The sequence below is a fragment of the Xylocopa sonorina genome, chromosome 2, assembly GCF_050948175.1.
Source record: "Xylocopa sonorina isolate GNS202 chromosome 2, iyXylSono1_principal, whole genome shotgun sequence".
Classification (NCBI taxonomy): Eukaryota; Metazoa; Arthropoda; class Insecta; order Hymenoptera; family Apidae; genus Xylocopa; species Xylocopa sonorina.
This window is the reverse complement of record NC_135194.1, coordinates 6,442,243-6,460,406: the sequence shown is the minus strand read 5'-3', so window position 1 is coordinate 6,460,406 and position 18,164 is coordinate 6,442,243. Positions and strand designations below refer to the sequence as shown.

Here is an 18,164-nt window from a genome sequence, read left to right as displayed (position 1 = left end):
TTTTTTTTAAATATTAGAACCTTTTTATTTTTCATGTTATTTTTTCAAGAATAGGTATATCTGCATATAAATAATGTATAAAGTTTCTGGTGATATTTGTAACAAATTGAAGTAATTTCGTTTAAAATTAATTAGTCAATTCATTTTTAAGTTTTTGGGTGGAACGAAGCACAGTGCTGTCACTCAGCTCTCGTAACGACACAGAGCCTAGCACTGGGGCGACACGCGTGTCACGACACTATCAAAGCACCGCGATATAGCACAGGGGCTACACCGCCGTGGCAATGACACTATCAGCTCACCATAGTGACGCCATGTGGTAGTGGCGTAGGCGGACATTTACTAATGGGGAAGCAGTTTCTATAAAAATTATAAACGAATATTAAAAATAACTAAACTAAGCAGTTTATTTATTTTGATTCTAAAATACATACACTGACACGAAAGAAAGATATAAAAACTTCTTTTTATTATTTTTTATAAACTATAACTCAATACAGCGATTTTTTCCGCAAAGTCGTTAATTACTTTATCGTAAAAATACATACACTTATTTTATAAATATTTTTTTCAACTCATCGTTAAAAATTGACGCAACAGGGGGTTATATTATTACTAATAATAACTACAAACGATAAAACCATGTACCACAAGAATACCCAGACAACACACGATAAGATGGTGTCGACACCGTTTCGGCACTGTAACGAAACTTCCGGGGGGTGTCAGCAGATCTGTAGCCATCTGTGACCGCATTTGTTAGCTAAAATGCCGGCACGCGGTGCCAGCACATTCTAGTCACCAGCATAGCACGCGTATGAATTGCACAGCGCCAGCTAAATAATTATTAAGCGGACAATATAAAGAAGAGAAATTCAGTATTAAACTTCTACTATTATAGACTCATTGCAAGTAAAGAAATAATTACGTTTTTGACCAATTGGTATTTGTTCAGCTAACAGTGGAGACTTTACATATTTTCAAAAGATATTGACTCTTTATATTTAAATAGTGAAAAGGAATTAAAATACTGACCAATAAAATACAAGCCGTAATAAATATACTGTATATAAAAGTTTGTACATATCGTAGATGCGCCTTTTCGAAAACTGTACCTATCTGTTAACCATTTTCGAATTTTAGCGCATGCCCCGCACCCGATAGTAACTTTGTTGTTCTTTGCATTCGATTTTCAAATTTGAAAACATCTCATTCTTGAAGTGTTGGTAGTTTGAACCTATTGCACGGGAATCTTTCCATAAGCGGTGTGTTTAACACCTGCAAAGAATGCTTTCACTGTGAAGGACCCAAGAAGTAACTGTATTAGAAAGTTTTAACAAAATTAGAATTTTCAGGGTGTAGAAGTTTCCTTCCAAATAATAAACATGATAATTGGTTCTTAATTTTATTTATTGCTTATTTATTTTAATAAATACATACTTCGGCTCTCTTTATAAATTACAATTAAATTTATGGGATAGGATTATCAATTGGATGACATGTGTAATAATGCGCGCCGCCATTCAAATCCGCGATTCGCATTTCTCCATTCATTGCTCAGTTTCTTCTAACGTATAATCTCATTCCATTTTTAGTTTTGTCGTTCTGTTTTTGTAGCGTGTACATCTTTCTTATTTAACTGATAATCGTCCGTTTGATACGCGCGTATGCCAGTTATGTTAACTATAAACATATAGTTTTTCTATCTTCTGCGATATATTTGATAATGCAACGTGTAAATTTCGAGCCAACTTCGGTCTCACGTTTCGACCGCTCGCATTATTCCTTTCTCTCGTTTTCTCTCTTGCTCTCCCACTCTCACTCTTTCACTCTCTTTTTTCCTCGACCGTCAGCGCGAGTGGTGAAGCCTGTTTACTCCTCTCCGCGTCTGTTCTCAACTGAATTACGTTTTCAACAGATGATGCAATACTCAAACGAAAAAATCTTTTTTAATCGTTCATCCTCCATTGTTACTTTAAAACTGGCAAGGTGTGACCAAGTACGGACATTCTCGTGTCAATGAAAGTATAGATCGTGAGAGTACTTTCTATGCTTCGGCGTGAAGGTGTATGTATAGGTATGAAGACAATGAGATGAGTTATTTGGTGAAATGACACGATGAAAGTTCGCTGGTTTGCGATCAATTCATTCGTTTCTTTTCCTTTTTTTCAGTTTTCAAGCAATTACGATCGAGTTTCCTTACGTGTAAGTTTGTCGCATAGATTTTTAAAATTCACCATCGGGCTGTAGGTCGAAGCGTGGTGGGAATGCGGAACCATCCAATTGGGGTTTGAACGCAGGTCGCTGTGGCTGAAAAATGCAAAAAATGAAATTAGATCTCCGTTCGCCGTTCTTGTGGTCGCTATTGACAATGGATCAGCGAATTTCTTCGAAAACAACCAGTATTTTCGTGATGAACAAAAAAAAACTATAACATATGTCTGGGCATTGTACGTTGAGACTTCACAGAATATGACAAGCTTCGAACGAAAACATGTTTCAAATTTAAGCGATGGGATCAAGTTCGATTCTTCCTCGACAGTTTTTATTTTTCGTTTGGGACACTTAATTGTTTCGTACAACAATCTGAAATGAAATTTGCATGATCTTTATCCAGTTAGACTAAATAGTAATTTCTAACCTCAATCCCATCCTTAATTCTAACCTGATTAATAGTATTTAATGATATTTCGTACATTAAGAGAAAGAAAACAGTTTTTAGGAACATTTGGTGACACGTTCTCTGTGTCGTTCTTATTCAGTTTGCGTAATCGCAGATCGCTGGTGTTTCAATCGAAAAAAAGAAAACAACAATAGGATATTAATCGAGAGTCGTAGTAGCCCTCTGACGTGATTTTTAGAACAATTCTGTCTGCTTAGTTTCGTGAGGAGAAACAAAGTGGACAACGTGTTTACAACTCTGGCGAAAATCGAAATTAGCAACGGAAAGTGATGAACAACGTTATTTCAAATGTTATGTACCATCGTGTCGCGCACACTGCCTAAGATAAAAACATAACGTAAACAATTCTATTCACGCATACATGTAACTAGCTAATCACTAACCAAGCAATGATTCGTCTTTAATTCGATACAGAGGGATCTACAGTGATCCGTTCGTCAACTATCGTTGGGATAGGTATACACAACGTTAATTAATAATCAGGAGCAAGCTTCATACTCGTAAGATATGCCGGATGGGGATTTAGAACAATTTTGTATGTACACAATTGCTTTCTTGCGATTATTGTGCTCTTTCTTTTTTCTTTTTTTTTTTTTCTCTTTCCGACACACACACGTGCTTATGACACGTGCACAGACTTACATGGACCGGCGCGGTGCTCTTTACTCCATTGCGGAGGGCGCCTTACGGGCCTTCTGTTGGGGCTATATAGAGACACACAGATTTAAAATTAAAGATTAAATTAAATGCCGAAATCTCTATGCTCGTTTGTTTATGCGTTGCGCAACATTGTCTTTCCTTCGTTTTAGACAGGATCTTGCGCCTAAACACGAAATCCTACATTGATTGAAATAGCAAACGCGTTACCCAGATTAAAGCCTAAAAATGTCTTGATGGGTTCGAGTCAAGAATGACTTGGAGTATTTCAATTTCTGTTAGCGTAATAGTATTAAAGGGAGTTTAATAGACTCTACAATGAAAATCAAAGTTTTTATAACCTCTAATGTAAACAAATAAGTGTGTCACATCTGTGTCAATGGTTTTCTATGAGTTTGAGGGTATGGTACTCTCTGGCAGTTAAAATTAGTACCTATGTAATATTAATAATATTAGAGTCGCAACTCTGAAGCCTAATGCGGAATGTGATATAACCATGAAACGAGTTTTTCTTTTCAATAACTATCAATAATATTTAATTCGATATTTTGTAATTTTTAATTCAACGTTCTGTAATCGTGTTACGTTGGATGCCATATAAATTACAATTAAAGCATTCCAATTGTATATTCATATGAAACACTGAGAATTCATGAAATAAGATTTAATAAGGTGAGAACCTTGTACAGCCTTTCAGGTTATAAAAGAAGTATCATTTCTGAATAAAAATGTGTGCAGAGATGAGAGAGCGTTGGAATAATTTAACATTTGCTTACCGCTGGGCTGAGTCCGCGCGCAGCACTTCCTCCGCGTCCTTTAGTACGGAACTTAGTGATTGCTTGTTCGGCGAGGTCTGCCCTTTCTTCTGCTTCCTCGAGTTCTTGCTGCGCTTTACGGAATTTGGCGAGATTCAGAGCAGCGATTTCTTCAGCCTCTTCGATCTGCCTCTTGTATGTCTTTATCTTCTGTTGAAGCTTATCAACCAGGTCTTGCATACGCTCATGGTTCTTGCGGTCTTCATCGGCCTAAACATTTCAAAAATAGTTGGTACCGTGTTAATATTCATTAGACGACATCACTACAAAAGAAAATCTTATACAACTTTGTCAGGGGTAATAATTAATTCGTACCTGGAAGCTAAGTTCCTTAATGCGGCGTTCAGACTTGCGAAGGTTCTTCTGGGCATCAGCATGTCTCCTTTGTTCTCCGTCGAGCTCATTCTCCAATTCACGGACACGTTGTTCAAGCTTCTGAATGGCCTTCTTACCACCTTTCAGAGCATTGGCCTCAGCCTCGTCTAAGCGCACCTGGAGTTCCTTGATCTGCGTCTCAAGTGCCTTGCGGAGTTTCTCTTGCGTTTGAGCGTGATCTTGTTCAGCTCGAAGTTCGTCAGCCAATCTAGCGGCATCGACCATGGCTTTCTTAGCTTTCTCCTCAGAGTTCTTCGCTTCGTTCAGCAGTTCATCCAAATCAGACTAAAAATGAGAACAAATGAATTAATGAAACGTTTTATAAATTTTATAAAATTGTTTTTTTTTTTTACTGAACAAACATATTACTTGATACTTACGTGGAGGGTCTGGAGTTCAGCCTCGAGTTTTCTCTTGGCAGCAGAAATCGAAGCGTTCTGGGCGCCCAGTTCGTTAAGTTGTTCGTGGCAGTCAGCCAATTCTTGTTCAGCCTGTCGACGTCCGCGGTCCGCTTGTTCGAGAAGAGTGCGGCTTTCTTCGAGTTCGTTCTGAAGTGCATTCGCCCGGCGTTCCGAAATTCCAAGGAGTTCTCTTGCCTCATCGCGTGCTCGTTGTTCTTCCTCGAGGGCAGTTTGCACATCCTTGAGCTGTTGTTGATATCTCTTGATGTTCTTCTGAGCCTCAGCATTTGCTTTATTTGCGTGATCCAATGCAATCTCCAACTCGTTAATGTCAGCTTCCAGTTTCTTCTTCATGCGCAATGCCTCAGCCTTGCCCTGCGCAATTTTATTAAACGTATTATAACCATAATTTTATTCAAAGTGAGTTTTTCGGTGAGTAGTAAAACTTTCTACTAACCTTAGCTTCAGCCTCGAGCGATGCTTGCATAGAATCGAGGGCACGTTGGTGATTCTTCCTGGTATTTTCGAATTCCTCTTCCTTCTCTTGGATACGTCGGTCGATTTCTTGTCTAACCTGGCTCAATTCGAGCTGGCTGCGTAATACTTTGTTTTCTTCTTGTTCCAAAGCAGCTTCAGCTTCTTCCAGAGCGGCTTGAAGTTCATCCTTCTCAGCCTCCAGGCGCTTTCTTGCTTTCTCGATCTCGTGAATGTTGCGACCACCCTCGCCAATCTGGTCCAACAGATCTTTCACCTCATCGGCGAGATTCTTGTTCTCTCGACGCACTGCCTCCAACTGTTCCTGACCTTCTTCATACGCACCTGTTTCAACACGAATAGTTGACGTACTAATTATTAATATATGCATTTTAAATAATAAGTATACACGCAGTTATGTATATACAAGCTGTATGCTAAATAATAGGATTACGTATACAAACACCCCCATCTAAATAAAAATATCCGACAAAGTAAATATTTATAGAGTGCTCAGTCATTCCGCAGAGAAATTTTGTAGGTGATCTTGTGAGACAAAAGTAGCTTAAAAGTATGTTTATAATTTGTTTGATAAGATTACGTTGAATATCTTTGGAGCACACCCACACACTAATGGGAAAAGTCCATAAACCAGTGAAATGTGTAGGCGCATAAGATTCTGTGTACGCGACGTAACGCTGTCTTATAGACTTTCACGTGTAGGTGCTAAATTTTTAAAGTTACTTTTCTCTCTTGTAAATAAAACTTCGAACATAATTTAAATCTTATCCTGAATTTGTTTCAGGAGTAGTCAAAGACTGTACGCACGCAAAGGTATCCGAAATCTGTAAGAAAAAAGACTGTACCTCTGAGCCTGAATAGTTCTGTGCTGTAGTTGCGGCATTCCTTTTGACTGGCATCAAGTTCAGCAGCCAGATCGTCGACTTTGAGCTTCCATTCGCTAATGATCTTATCGAAGGCCTTCTGTTTCTTCTCGGCGGCGTTTGCAATCGCGGTTGCACGATCGACTTCAATCTGTAGGTCTTCCACTTCCGTGGACAATCTCTGTTTCGTTTTCTCAAGGGCGATAACCTTCTGATTGAGCGACTCGATGGTTTCCTCAGCTTCCGCCAGTCGTGCCTGCAACTTTCTCTTTGCTTCCTCGAGTTCTTCTGCTCTTGCAACGCCCTCGGATTCGTATTTTGTGCGCCATAATTGTGCTTCTGCGTTTGCCTTACTGAGTTGCCTTTGTAGATCCGCTTTACCCTCTGCTTCCTCTTCAACTTGTTCCCGAATGTTGTCCAGATCGTGTTCCAAATTGCGGAATTTACCGAGAAGCGTAGCGCGTTCTCTCGATTCCTCATCAGCCAATCGTTTCGTGTCCTCGAGTTGCGTCGTAAGGGAGATCTTAATTTTAGAGAGCTGGCTGACTTGAGATTCGGCCTCCTCCAGCTGGCGGAGCAAGTCGCTGTTTTCGATCGACAGCTTCTTTTTGGCAGCATCGAAATCGTTCAGAGTACGGTTCACCTCCTCGAGTTTGCCTTGGGTCTCGTTCAATTGGTGTTGCAGTTGCTTGACGATCTTTTCTTGGGCGGCCTGTTTAGTGCGACGAATTTCGAATATATATCAGATCAATTATTGGATTCTGCACATTTTTGGAGAAATTCACTTTTGGAAGGAACTTTTGTGATATTGATTCATTTTATTCATTGATTTCCATCTGCGTCAAATAAGGACACCAGCAGTTCAAAATGCAACTAACGTTATGACATATGCTCTAAGTTTGGAAAATCGTCCAAAAGTGAATGTATACACTTCAAACAGACAGGTACACACGAGGAGCAAGCTTTGCAAGCTGGACACACTTTCCACTGATGTGAATCATACATGGACAAATCTGGGAGAATAGTGAGTTCTCTGTAATCCCTGGTTCCTGGATTGCCGTGGCAGCTTCCTAATAATGCTGTTAGTTGCGTTAGTATGCTGTATCATAGCGCCTTCCTGAAAAGATATCTTACCTTTTCATTACTTAATTGGTCTACAGAGGCACGCATGTCATTTAATTCGCTGAAGTACTGAACCTTGTCCTTTTCAACTCTAATTTCCATGAAATCAGATGAAAATGGATAATTAGTAACTGGGACAAAATCAGGGGAAATTCACCAATATGCTCATGTTACAATAATAGAGTGTATCGTTTGAAAAATGTATCATCAAATGTAGTCAGAGGATTAACTGCAATATTAAAAGGAGACATTTGATCATTCTGACATAGTAAAATTTAACAAAGAAACATTCTACACAGAGATATTATATTAAAACATTCTTTGTCAGGACCATTCTAACACAGTTGGACGATGCTACCTTGGAACATAAACAAAAAACATTCAATTGAATGAGACAGGAAACAGATGAACGACAAGAAATTCTGAGAACAAATTTGGAAGGGATTCGACGTTCTTTAGATGTACCTTCTCTCTGGAAACCTGATCCGTCGATGCACGAGAATTGTTCAACTCAGCATGGATGTCATGACGAGCCTTTTCAGCTCTATTAAAAATATATATTTATATTCCCGTTTGTTATAAGTTTTAGTTCAATTTAATTATTCTTATTTCACTTCAAACTCGTTTCCTCTTCTAATAAAAGATCTTAAATATTTGACAGAAAAAATTGACAGAAAAAAAGAAGAAATAATAGTAATAATAATAAATGTACGTTCGCGACGTGTAAAATTTTGTAAACTACTAATACTTGTTGGAATAGTCGAGTAAACGCGAATATTTCCATCTTACCTGGCCTTGAGTTTGTTAAGCGTGTCGATTTGTTCGCCCATTTCGGCGACGGCATCGTTGTGCTTCTTGCGCAAGCTAGCAAGGGTGGCCTCATGTTGAATGTTGGCCTCCTCGAGGTCTCTGCGGAGTTTGCTAAGCTCGGCCTCTCTCTTCTTATTGAGTTCAATCTGCGCGGAGGTAGCGCCACCTGCTTCCTCGAGGCGTTCGCCAAGTTCCTCGAGTTCTCGTGCCAAGTCGCTGCGTTGTTTCTCAGCCTTCACGCGAGACCCACGCTCAGCTTCGATCTGACGGATACGAATGTGGAACATTAATTATCGAGTGTCCTTGATGTCGGGTCGGTGATCATTTTTAAATTAAGAGAGCCGCTGATCAAACGAATTGAAATACTTTGAATACTTACTTCCTCTTCGAGTTCTTCAATGCGGGCCTGCAATTCTTTGATCTGCTTCTGCAGTTTGCCCACCAAGGATTGTTCGTCTTCGAGTTTGGCAGTTAACGAGGAGAGTTCCTTGTCTTTGCGTTGAATGGTCTGTTCGAGTTCCTTCTTGTTTCTTTCCAGGTCTGCAACAGCTTCTTGTGTGAGTTTCAAATCCCCTTCCACCTTTCGTTTAGCCTTTTCAACGTCGGCTCTGTAAATTTAAATTATATATATGGAGCGAATCATTTAACTACTCTTAAATATTAAATAGTCTTTTAAATTTCAGAATGTTACATCCCATTAAAAGAGTTCCAAATGAAGTTTCATATTCCAATAGAAGAGCAAAGTAATAAAAAACTTATGTATCGTTATATTTCATTACTATCTGAATTATTAAATTTATCAATTTAAATAAAAAAATTCAATTTGATCTTCCATTCCTAGTGTTTGTTTCTAAGAGGTAGATAATAAAAATTGTGAACCGTTCAAGCTGAGTTTTTCATCAGTTAGGAGAATGATATCCTTGAAAGTCACTAACCGTGATTTCTTTTCACGTTCGAGAGAGTCTTCGAGTTCGTCAAGAGTGTGTTCGAGTTTGATTTTCACTTTGTTCAAGTGATTGACTTTGTCCTCGGCAGCTTGGAGTTCTTCGGCAGTCTTCTGGTTAACTTCACCCTGGTTCTTCTTTTCCTTGTTCAATTTATTAATCAATTCATCTTGATGAGCGATCTCGTCGTTCAAGTTACGAATTTGGTGGTCCTTTGTCGCCTTGTCCTGTTCTGATTTCTGCAGGTTAAGCTCGAGGTCTTCGATGTCTTTCTTTAGTCCGGCTACTTCTTGTTCGAGTTTCTTCTTGTTTTGGAAGAGATTGTTTCTCGTGTCTTCCTCTTCTTTGAATCTGTCATTTAGATCCTGTAATATAAAAAACGTAGAGGCACTTCTACTTTTAGCGACTATGCCAATTCATCCCCTAATAAAATTTGATAATAAGTACTTTTCCTAGATTCACACATATTTACAGTTGATTCTGTTGATTAGATGTAGTAGCTTATTTAATCCAGTATTTTTTATTTCAGATACGAGACCTCTTTTAACCAGACTGATGAATAAATCTTTTCAACTGCTATAATCGAATCACCATTGGAAATATTAATAACAAAACTTTAAAATTAATTATTCACTTTAACATGTAACAAGTGCAAAAGAATTGTTACTTTTAATAGGTAATATCTTCGAGTGATCACATCTAGCATTGTTTACAATTAAGTCCATAAAAATTTCATTCAATTTAAATTGTTTTTACTGTTACTATGAAAAACAATTTATTCGTTTGTGATATTAAAATTGTAATACAGACGTTTTTGGGAATTTAAAGTCTGAAGTAGTGAAAATCTTTGCAGTAGGTTTCAGAAATCGTTATAATTATCTTCGGAATAATTTTATTTAAAGTTCATTCTTAACTCATTTAATCCTAACTCATTGGTAATTATAATTAGTTAATTTACAATTAAACATCACGATTAAAAGCTTAATCAGTTCACAGAATATTGTGTTCAATTATATTTTTTAAATTTAATCTTGAAATCAAATATTTTCTTCAATCATCTTTATTTAAAAACCATTTAATTGTCATGACTTCCGATTGTTATGATCTATTAAGTCAACGTATATAAAAATTATAAAATGTTGCTCGGAATTGATTTCGTCTAAAAGATTTAATCATTCTGGTGACTTTTTTGTCACATTTCATTGGAAACCTTATTACAATTCGAAACGATTTACAATTCAGAATTTATATTGGTGTATCGAAATTATCTTTAACAAAGTTAATAAAGTTAGTCAAGAAATGAATAATTTTAAGGATCCATAGTTTTACATGTATAACCGCAACAACATGACAAATATAAATAAAAGCACGAATAATTGTTACCAATATTTGTTTCTAACAATATTCTAACATTTAGTTTCATCTTTAATGTAGGTGCACAAAGTTTCAACGCGGATGGTCTGGTTAATTAAAAAGTGAGGCAACAACGGATAGATTAAATGAGTCGGGGTGGTAAACGATTGTTTTAAATTAAAGGTGTCACGGATTTGTTTTAGGCGATAAAAGTATCCGAGAAAAGATGATGGACGATTCCTGGAAGGAGGAGGAACTGCCGAGAAGTAACGCGATGACGCGTATAAGCGCACCAACGTATAAATACACCATACACCTGTTACCTCCTTCGTTTTATCGGTTATTCCAGTACGTAACCACGCCTACTTTTAATAACCTGGAATTTGGGATCGACGGCAGCTAAATTTGGCCGTGTTTAAAGTAGAGGCAAAGTAGTCAACGTCCCACTCCGGACCGAGTATCTTAAACTGATTTAAACGCATTTTTGTTCTCTCACTAGCCACCTTCTTTGCTGGCCGAATATGGCCGCCGCTTAATTTCATGCTTGCTATAATCGCGATTATTTTCGCCGAGTCCAATTGAATCACGATAATATAAGTGCGTGAGCTTTTAATAGGACGCTTCGTCATTTACTTGAATTCCTACCGTATAATAAATCAAGTTCTATTTTTTTTTTAGCTCGTTACGATATCAGGCGGAGTTTTTTTGGTTCATTTTTTTCTAAACATCGTCTTCAAATAATATTGTATTATTATATTATAAAAAATATAATAACTTGTCGATAAAATTATAATATTACTGTTTCACGAAGAAGAAATTTATATTAATTTGTATTTTCTCCAATTCTAGAAATTATTTGTTCTATTATTTGTCCTAGAAATTAGTTGTCCTATATGATTTGTTTCTTCCTTTTTTTATTGTCAATGCTGAAAACTCTTCGTTCTAAAGTATATCTAGGGAATTTTAAATTTAATCTACAAAAACGAACTTGCGTCTCGTGTTGACACAAAACACGAATTAGTCAGACACTTAAAAGGCGCCAGTTAAAAATAGTGCGGTATTCTGGAACGAATCTTTTCATCTACGGAATTTTTTCGGTTCCTTTTATGTCGGCGCGAGAAGTTCCCCGCTATTGAATTTCCGTCGTCCAATTTCGTTTTTCTGTTCTAATACGTCGAAGAGAGGAATCCGTAAGGAGAGAGACGCCTTAAAATGGGCAAGCTGGTGTATGAACAGAAAATAAGATTATGTCGTTACAGAGGCTAATATGATCGAAAACATTTTAGTCATGGCAATGTTTTTTACGCTTTTCAGACTAGTAAGTAGAAAAATCAAATTTCTTATAAGTGATTATGACCATTCTGATGCTTGACTGCACTAACAATATCAAATTGTCGAATAATATCTGAACGTAACGATTCTTTATCATTTACAATAAAATGTTATATTTTCAATAAAAAAAAAAGAAACTATTAAAAGCACTTGAACGTATTTTATTGCAATGATGATTTACTCAATCAGTACTATACGTTATTCGGATTGAAAAGAAATCGTTAAAAGTACTTAGACGCGAGAGAAAAAGAATCCAGAGAGATAAATAGATTCGTGTGAAAAAGTGCGATGGAATGATCAGATTTCCTCTTTGGTTATGAAGGATTATGTGGATGTTATCATAATTTTAGAACGAATGCAGAAACGACGGATGATTCGTCGCGCATGAAAAATAGCGAGCAACGCGCGGTGGTCAGCTGTGTCTGACTAATGACGCGCCTTCGCTACTTAGTGCTCGCGCTTACGAAACGACTATGTATCAACTGCCAGGTGCATCGTTTTCTGTAATCCGAGCCAGAATCATTTAAGTCACCAGCTTGTAACATTTGAATCTCAGACTTTTTGAAAGAAAGCCGTTGCATAAACATTGTGTCGAAATCTTGTTTATTTCGGAAATACATGTTCCGTTATTTCACTCTTCCAGAATTCCTGCTTAAAATTATATTTTTCACCCACGTTCCGCTATTAATAAAAACAACTTGATTTATCAAGTATATTTGTCTGTAAAGTAATAACGTACAACGAAAAATTTGTCAAACACAGATGAAAAAGTATACAAAGTAAAAATAAAGAATGGAGTAAAATTTATCGATATTATTTTTTTCACTTATGCAAAGATGCCAGCGACATTTTATATGAACTTTTCGCATAAAATTTTATAGTTTTTAATTAAATCGAAGAAATTATAATCGGATTGTCATTAACGCAGAACGTACAAAAAAGCATGTTTTCTCTGTAATTCATTTTTTCAAAAATTCCCTGTATTGTAATATGGTCGATAATTGTATAAATCAAAGGTGAACAATTAGAAAGAAATCTAATTTCGGAGATTTTCATTCGATTATAGATTTTTCAAATTTATCTCAGGAGAGATATCCGAAAGGTAAGCATAGACGAAGCCAGCAGTTCCTCCTTATAAATAAATTCCGGCATTTCTTTAGTCATGCTATCCTTTCCATGGATATATAAAGCTCCACTCGACGAGTGTATGTGTGTGCACGGCCGCACGACCACTTCGTTTGATTTTAGGAATGCTAAGGAGACATTAATAACCCCATTCCTATTTCTTTCGACATACGATCATTCATTTGGAAGGTATAATTATCACTTGTCTGATTCATGGTTCGATTTGTGGAGGGCGTACGTTCACCGCCGCGTAATTGATTTCGTTACTCACGGATCGTGCCAATTGTACTACTTTCCGATGTATAAACAATGTCTGAGAAAATCCTTCATTGGAATTTATCGTTCAGATATGATTGACGCGCGTGAGATATTAATCTTTCTTAACTACATGTTAAATAAATTATTTTGGGTACAAAATCCAGGAATTTCAATTTTTCTTCGCATCAAACTACCCTTGAGCGAAAAACTTGAATTTTATTCACTAGAATCTACATTGGAATGTTAATCTATAATTGGTTAATAAATCAGTCTTTTATATGATGTCAGGCATGATTTGTGGTATCTCAAAACTCGGCCTGAATTAAAATAAATTTGACTATAATTAAAGAGGTCTCGCATATCACAGAATTTACGAAAATTCTATCGTTTCTATGTTTGTATTAGAAAACATATGCAATTATAATGATTTGTTAATTAAAATGAAAATATAGATATATATGTGTACCTGAAGTTGTGACTCGAGATCAGCTTTCTGGGCAGCCAATTTCAGCGATTTCTCCATGTATTCCGAGAGGGAACCCTTCTCGCCATCGAGCTGCTTTTGCAAGGCGTTTCGTTCTTGGAGGAGTTTCGTGTTCTGTTCCTCGAGTTCCTTGCGCAGTTTCTCTTCCTTCTCGAATGCTTCCTGAGCTTTCTTTGCTTTCTCCTCGAGTGCCTGTAACCGTGATTCCACGTCACCGTTCTGCTTCTGCCCGTTCATCGCGGCGTTCGGGTCCTCGATCAACGTGTCACCCATTCCGTCGTTCGGATTCACAAATCTCCGGCAAAGCACAGATAGGACGCGATTACTGTCGCGAAAGGTACCGAGCGATTAAACGAACGTGAACAGTCGATCGGTATCTCTGTAAGAAGGCAGGTTCCACGTCGACGAGGAGGGATGCAAAGGGCTGCGGAGGATGCTCGATATCGCGTTACGATTTTCCCTTCGTGTTCGATGTTCGATAAAAAAGATTGCGAAACAAAGATTGTTCGCTCGTGTTCGTGATAGCAGGTTCGTGGTAAAAAAAAAAAGAAGGGGGCGAGGGGGCCACTGTTCGATGAAGAAATATTTTCGAAGAGGTCGTCGCGGGATCGGATATCCAACTGAGCCTCAATTTACCAGAGGCTCTACTTTTCTACCCAAAATCCCTCTTCGTAGTCATCGCAAAGAATCGCCGCGTCCCCACTCCAGCAACGCTGATCGTAGAAAAATATTTATAACTGATCTCGATGGCGAAGGAGGGACTTATACGTGTGCAACCAGAAAGAGCTACCATGTCAAACCGAGTTGCCGGAGGAAGGGAGGGGGACGGGGGTACTGGGTAGGGAGAGGGGGAGGGGAGGTTTGACGAAATTAGAAGCCGTTCCAGTAAACTCCGATCGAGCAAACTCCAGTCTCCTTTTACGCGGCAGGGAGTGTAACTCCGATCGACCTCGTTATCCCTCAAGGGGGATAAGTCTGTGGAGCGTATATGTCGAGTGTATGCCTCCTAGATGGTAAGCGGCGACCCGTGAAGCCGAGGATAAAATCGTTTTCACTACGCCGACGCTGTTCGATTTATGCTGTGGCAATATCATTTATAGCTGCTGATACTATTTCCGATCGAACGTGTCAATTTGGTCGACTTTATTTTCGTTCACCCGGCAGAAGATTCGGATAATCGAAGAACAACGACCTTACTTATTGTTAGACCGGTCCGGTATAATTAAATTGTACCTATTTCTATAATCGTTCGCCGCTGATCGATAAATTATTGTCCGTTCTGATATATGCACGAATTACTGTCAAACGTCGAACAACCTTCGCTTCTATGGGTGCAGCCAAGTGTCCCAAATGAATTTTCATATCGCTGGCTATCAACACGAGGGACTAATTTATAGATCGAAAATATCTGCGACTTGGAAACGTGGGACTGGCCTCCGGACTGCATATACATCGGTGTGTTATATAGCGTACAGAGTTTGGAACAGGATCAGTAATCCAAATGAATTAATGAAAAAGAATTTTTTCTACAGAGACTGTTAATTCGAATGGTTTGCATCTAGAAGGTGCCGTTTAAAATAAAAATCTGGTTACCTAAATATATCATATGGGAGATCTTTTCATCTCAAAGATGAAATTAGATAGCATGAATAACCGATGACACATCGAAGTCCATAATGAAACCAAGTTACAAATTTTCTTCAGTCGTAAGTAGTCAGTCGGATTGTAACACGAGCCGAGAATAACGTTTCTAGTCTATTTACATTATTATAGTTGAAAGGGTTCGTTAAAAATCCGATTGGAGCGCGCGTTAAATCCCACTGGAAGTCTATTGATAGAGTAGTAAAAAAGAGATGAAATGATTCTAGTTTGATTCGTAACGACAATTTTTATGGGCAAGATAGTACGAGAATGTTTCTCTGTTTATACACGTTAGATCGGGCAAAAGGTACGTTCAGTAAACGGATCCCATTGTTATATCTAGATTTAATGGCTACGTTCCATTGAGTTTTTAGTTTTCTAATCATACAATTAATCCGCGAAGCCGCGCTCTGCTATTCGACATCAATATATATTGTTTAATTTTTTTAACTAAAATACTCTCTTTTAATGATCTATTCCCAAATAAATCTTCCCTGAAAATTATTTCAGGCTGATGAATTACAATAAAACATACAAAAGATCAAGCGTCGGTAGTGAAACGATGGAATAAAGTTTATAGATAAAATCCGCAGATCTATATTCCACTCCTCGTGAATTGTTGTAAAATCAACATTTCTTATGAAGAACGTTATTTGCGCAGCGCAACAATGGCTGATACTAAGAATTATATTGCGGTACGATGTTTTATCAACTTTCATAATAAATATATGATCAGTGAATCATTATTCGACTAAACGGATCCCGCTACTATTATAAGTACGACGCTACATAAGTCTCGACGTTGTTCGCTTTTGCCGGAGATGGAATGAAACGATTAATTGAATCAGGGACACGAATCGCATATCCTTACAGGCTAAATTTTCTCGAATTAGTAAGAAAATTGTGCAAAGAAATAAAAAATGTTCAATATTTCAAATGTTTAAATTCAACTAATTAAATTTGATTGGAACATACTTTAAATTAAATAAAAAAATAAAAAGGAGATTGATTGAAACGCATATACATTTTTAGGTAGAAAAGGAAGATGGACAGTCAAATTTAAAACAGAAACCGAATTGTATATGCTTAAAAAAAAAATCATATTCAATATTTAGTCTGAAACTGAATACTACCCGATAAAAATAATATTCCATGGAAATCTGAGATAAACAAATTTTTCGTGTTGCTAAAGAAAATTAAAAAATGTATAACAATTCTTATTTATAGTAATTAGAAAAAGTTCGTATGGAAATAACTGTAAAAAAATATCGTTTTGCGAATGAAAGACTCACAGCAAGCTCGTCCTCGACACGAGTGACGTTGAGGAGAGGTTTGACTTTCTGCCACAGTTTCCACCATGGCCAAGTACGAATTTGCAAGTATTTCCTCAAGTTCCTCTGGACGACAACCAAAGCCAGACGTTGCTCTTGCATTTTCTTATAGTCTTTCCTGGATAAGTAACCTCTAATGTAGGCCTGCATCCAAGACACGATCTTGCTCAAACGTTCGTCACGTAACTCTTCCATCTGACCCAACACTCCAGCACGGAAGAATACCTGTTGTTTTTTAAAGTAACAAAACGAAAAAGAATTTCAATTAAAATCGTATCGTAAATCCTCGAACGTTTCCTCTAATCGCTTTGATTACTTTCGGTGTGGAATTTACATTGCTAAATTGGAGGATTTATTGTAAACTCTCTGCTGAAGGTTCTTATAGTTGAAATCAGAATTTCGTTCAATCACTACATTCCAGACCAAAGTATTCAAAGTGTTAATGCTTATTCAGGGAATAATTGTCATGCACATCGTAAATAAGCGGAACATTTGCTCGGTCAATAATGGGGGTTGAAAATAAACAAAAAAGGATAATTAAAGCTAATATCTAACATTAATAAGCGAAACAAAAGTTACCTTGTAGTTGCCAAAAGAAAGAAAACTTATCCATAGTCTCCGCTGTGTTAATATTCTATACCAGTCGTAATGATTAAAGATTTTCTGTTGTTATCACGTAATCAAACCTTTAATCTTTTGCTTTTCTTTTTTGAAAAATTTAACAGAAAATTACCAGTTGTTACCGTTTATTACTCTTAAAATCTGAAGAATATTCTTTCGATCTCAAAAAAATTTTTCCACCTTGCAAAAAAAGAAATGTACATATAGCGATGTCTTTTATTTTTCATACTATTCCATATGCATCTACGAAAGAATATCGAATTACACTGTTTGGAAAGCAAAAGTATCAAAAGCTTGTTGTAAAGAGGAAAGCGATCATTTTTCAACATAACATTATGATAATCGTAATAGAAAACCAAAGGCGTCTAATACCTTGGTAAGACCCATACGGTATTGCTCTGACTCCAGATTGATTGCGTCCAGAATTAGCTGGGTCGCCTTTTGAGGGTCACAAGGTTCTTTGATGGCATTGGCGCACAGAATTTTGTATCTGCGGTGGTTCGTTATACGGATGGGATGGCACAACAAATAAAAGTTAACACACATAGTTAAACATTTACAGATGACCTAGTTGTTATTATTCTAAAGAGGGGATTGTACGGCGATCTGAGATCTGTCTTGAAATTGATCTCATATATATGAAAGAGGTTTTATGTCTTCAAACGCTTCTAAAACGGAACTATATGTATTCTACTAACATGTTTTTCTATAATATTCCGTCGAATCGATAGTAACGTACGATAGTTCTGTTTTAGATGTTTATAGTATTCAAGGAGAATTGGGCGAATATGATTTATACATGGTGCTTTTTGCGTTTGTACTTGTTGCATGTATACAAAAATATTAAAGGCAGC

The 18,164-nt window shown here is 37.2% G+C and overlaps 1 protein-coding gene across 39 annotated transcripts in view; it reads right to left on the bottom strand.

Moving 5' to 3' along the window:
• Positions 1-2,152: 2,152 nt before the first annotated feature.
• The window catches only part of Mhc (myosin heavy chain), a 39,369-nt gene continuing 23,357 nt past the window's right edge, over positions 2,153-18,164 (bottom strand). For 22 of the 39 annotated variants that reach the window (XM_076909557.1, XM_076909558.1, XM_076909560.1 and 19 more), the window contains 12 exons: positions 16,651-16,914; positions 13,700-13,909; positions 9,157-9,530; positions 8,601-8,829; positions 8,201-8,484; positions 7,424-7,502; positions 6,272-7,001; positions 5,389-5,750; positions 4,911-5,306; positions 4,471-4,815; positions 4,117-4,365; positions 2,153-2,310 (listed from right to left, as the gene is read on the bottom strand). In XM_076909557.1, coding sequence (XP_076765672.1) covers positions 2,227-2,310; positions 4,117-4,365; positions 4,471-4,815; positions 4,911-5,306; positions 5,389-5,750; positions 6,272-7,001; positions 7,424-7,502; positions 8,201-8,484; positions 8,601-8,829; positions 9,157-9,530; positions 13,700-13,909; positions 16,651-16,914 — 3,606 coding nt within the window. In that variant the 3' untranslated portion in view covers positions 2,153-2,226. Of the gene's footprint in view, positions 2,311-3,325; positions 3,388-4,116; positions 4,366-4,470; positions 4,816-4,910; positions 5,307-5,388; positions 5,751-6,271; positions 7,002-7,423; positions 7,503-7,876; positions 7,956-8,200; positions 8,485-8,600; positions 8,830-9,156; positions 9,531-13,699; positions 13,910-16,650; positions 16,915-17,682; positions 17,801-18,164 lie in introns of all 39 variants that reach the window. The other 17 variants (XM_076909577.1, XM_076909575.1, XM_076909576.1 and 14 more) reach the window with 4 other exon arrangements.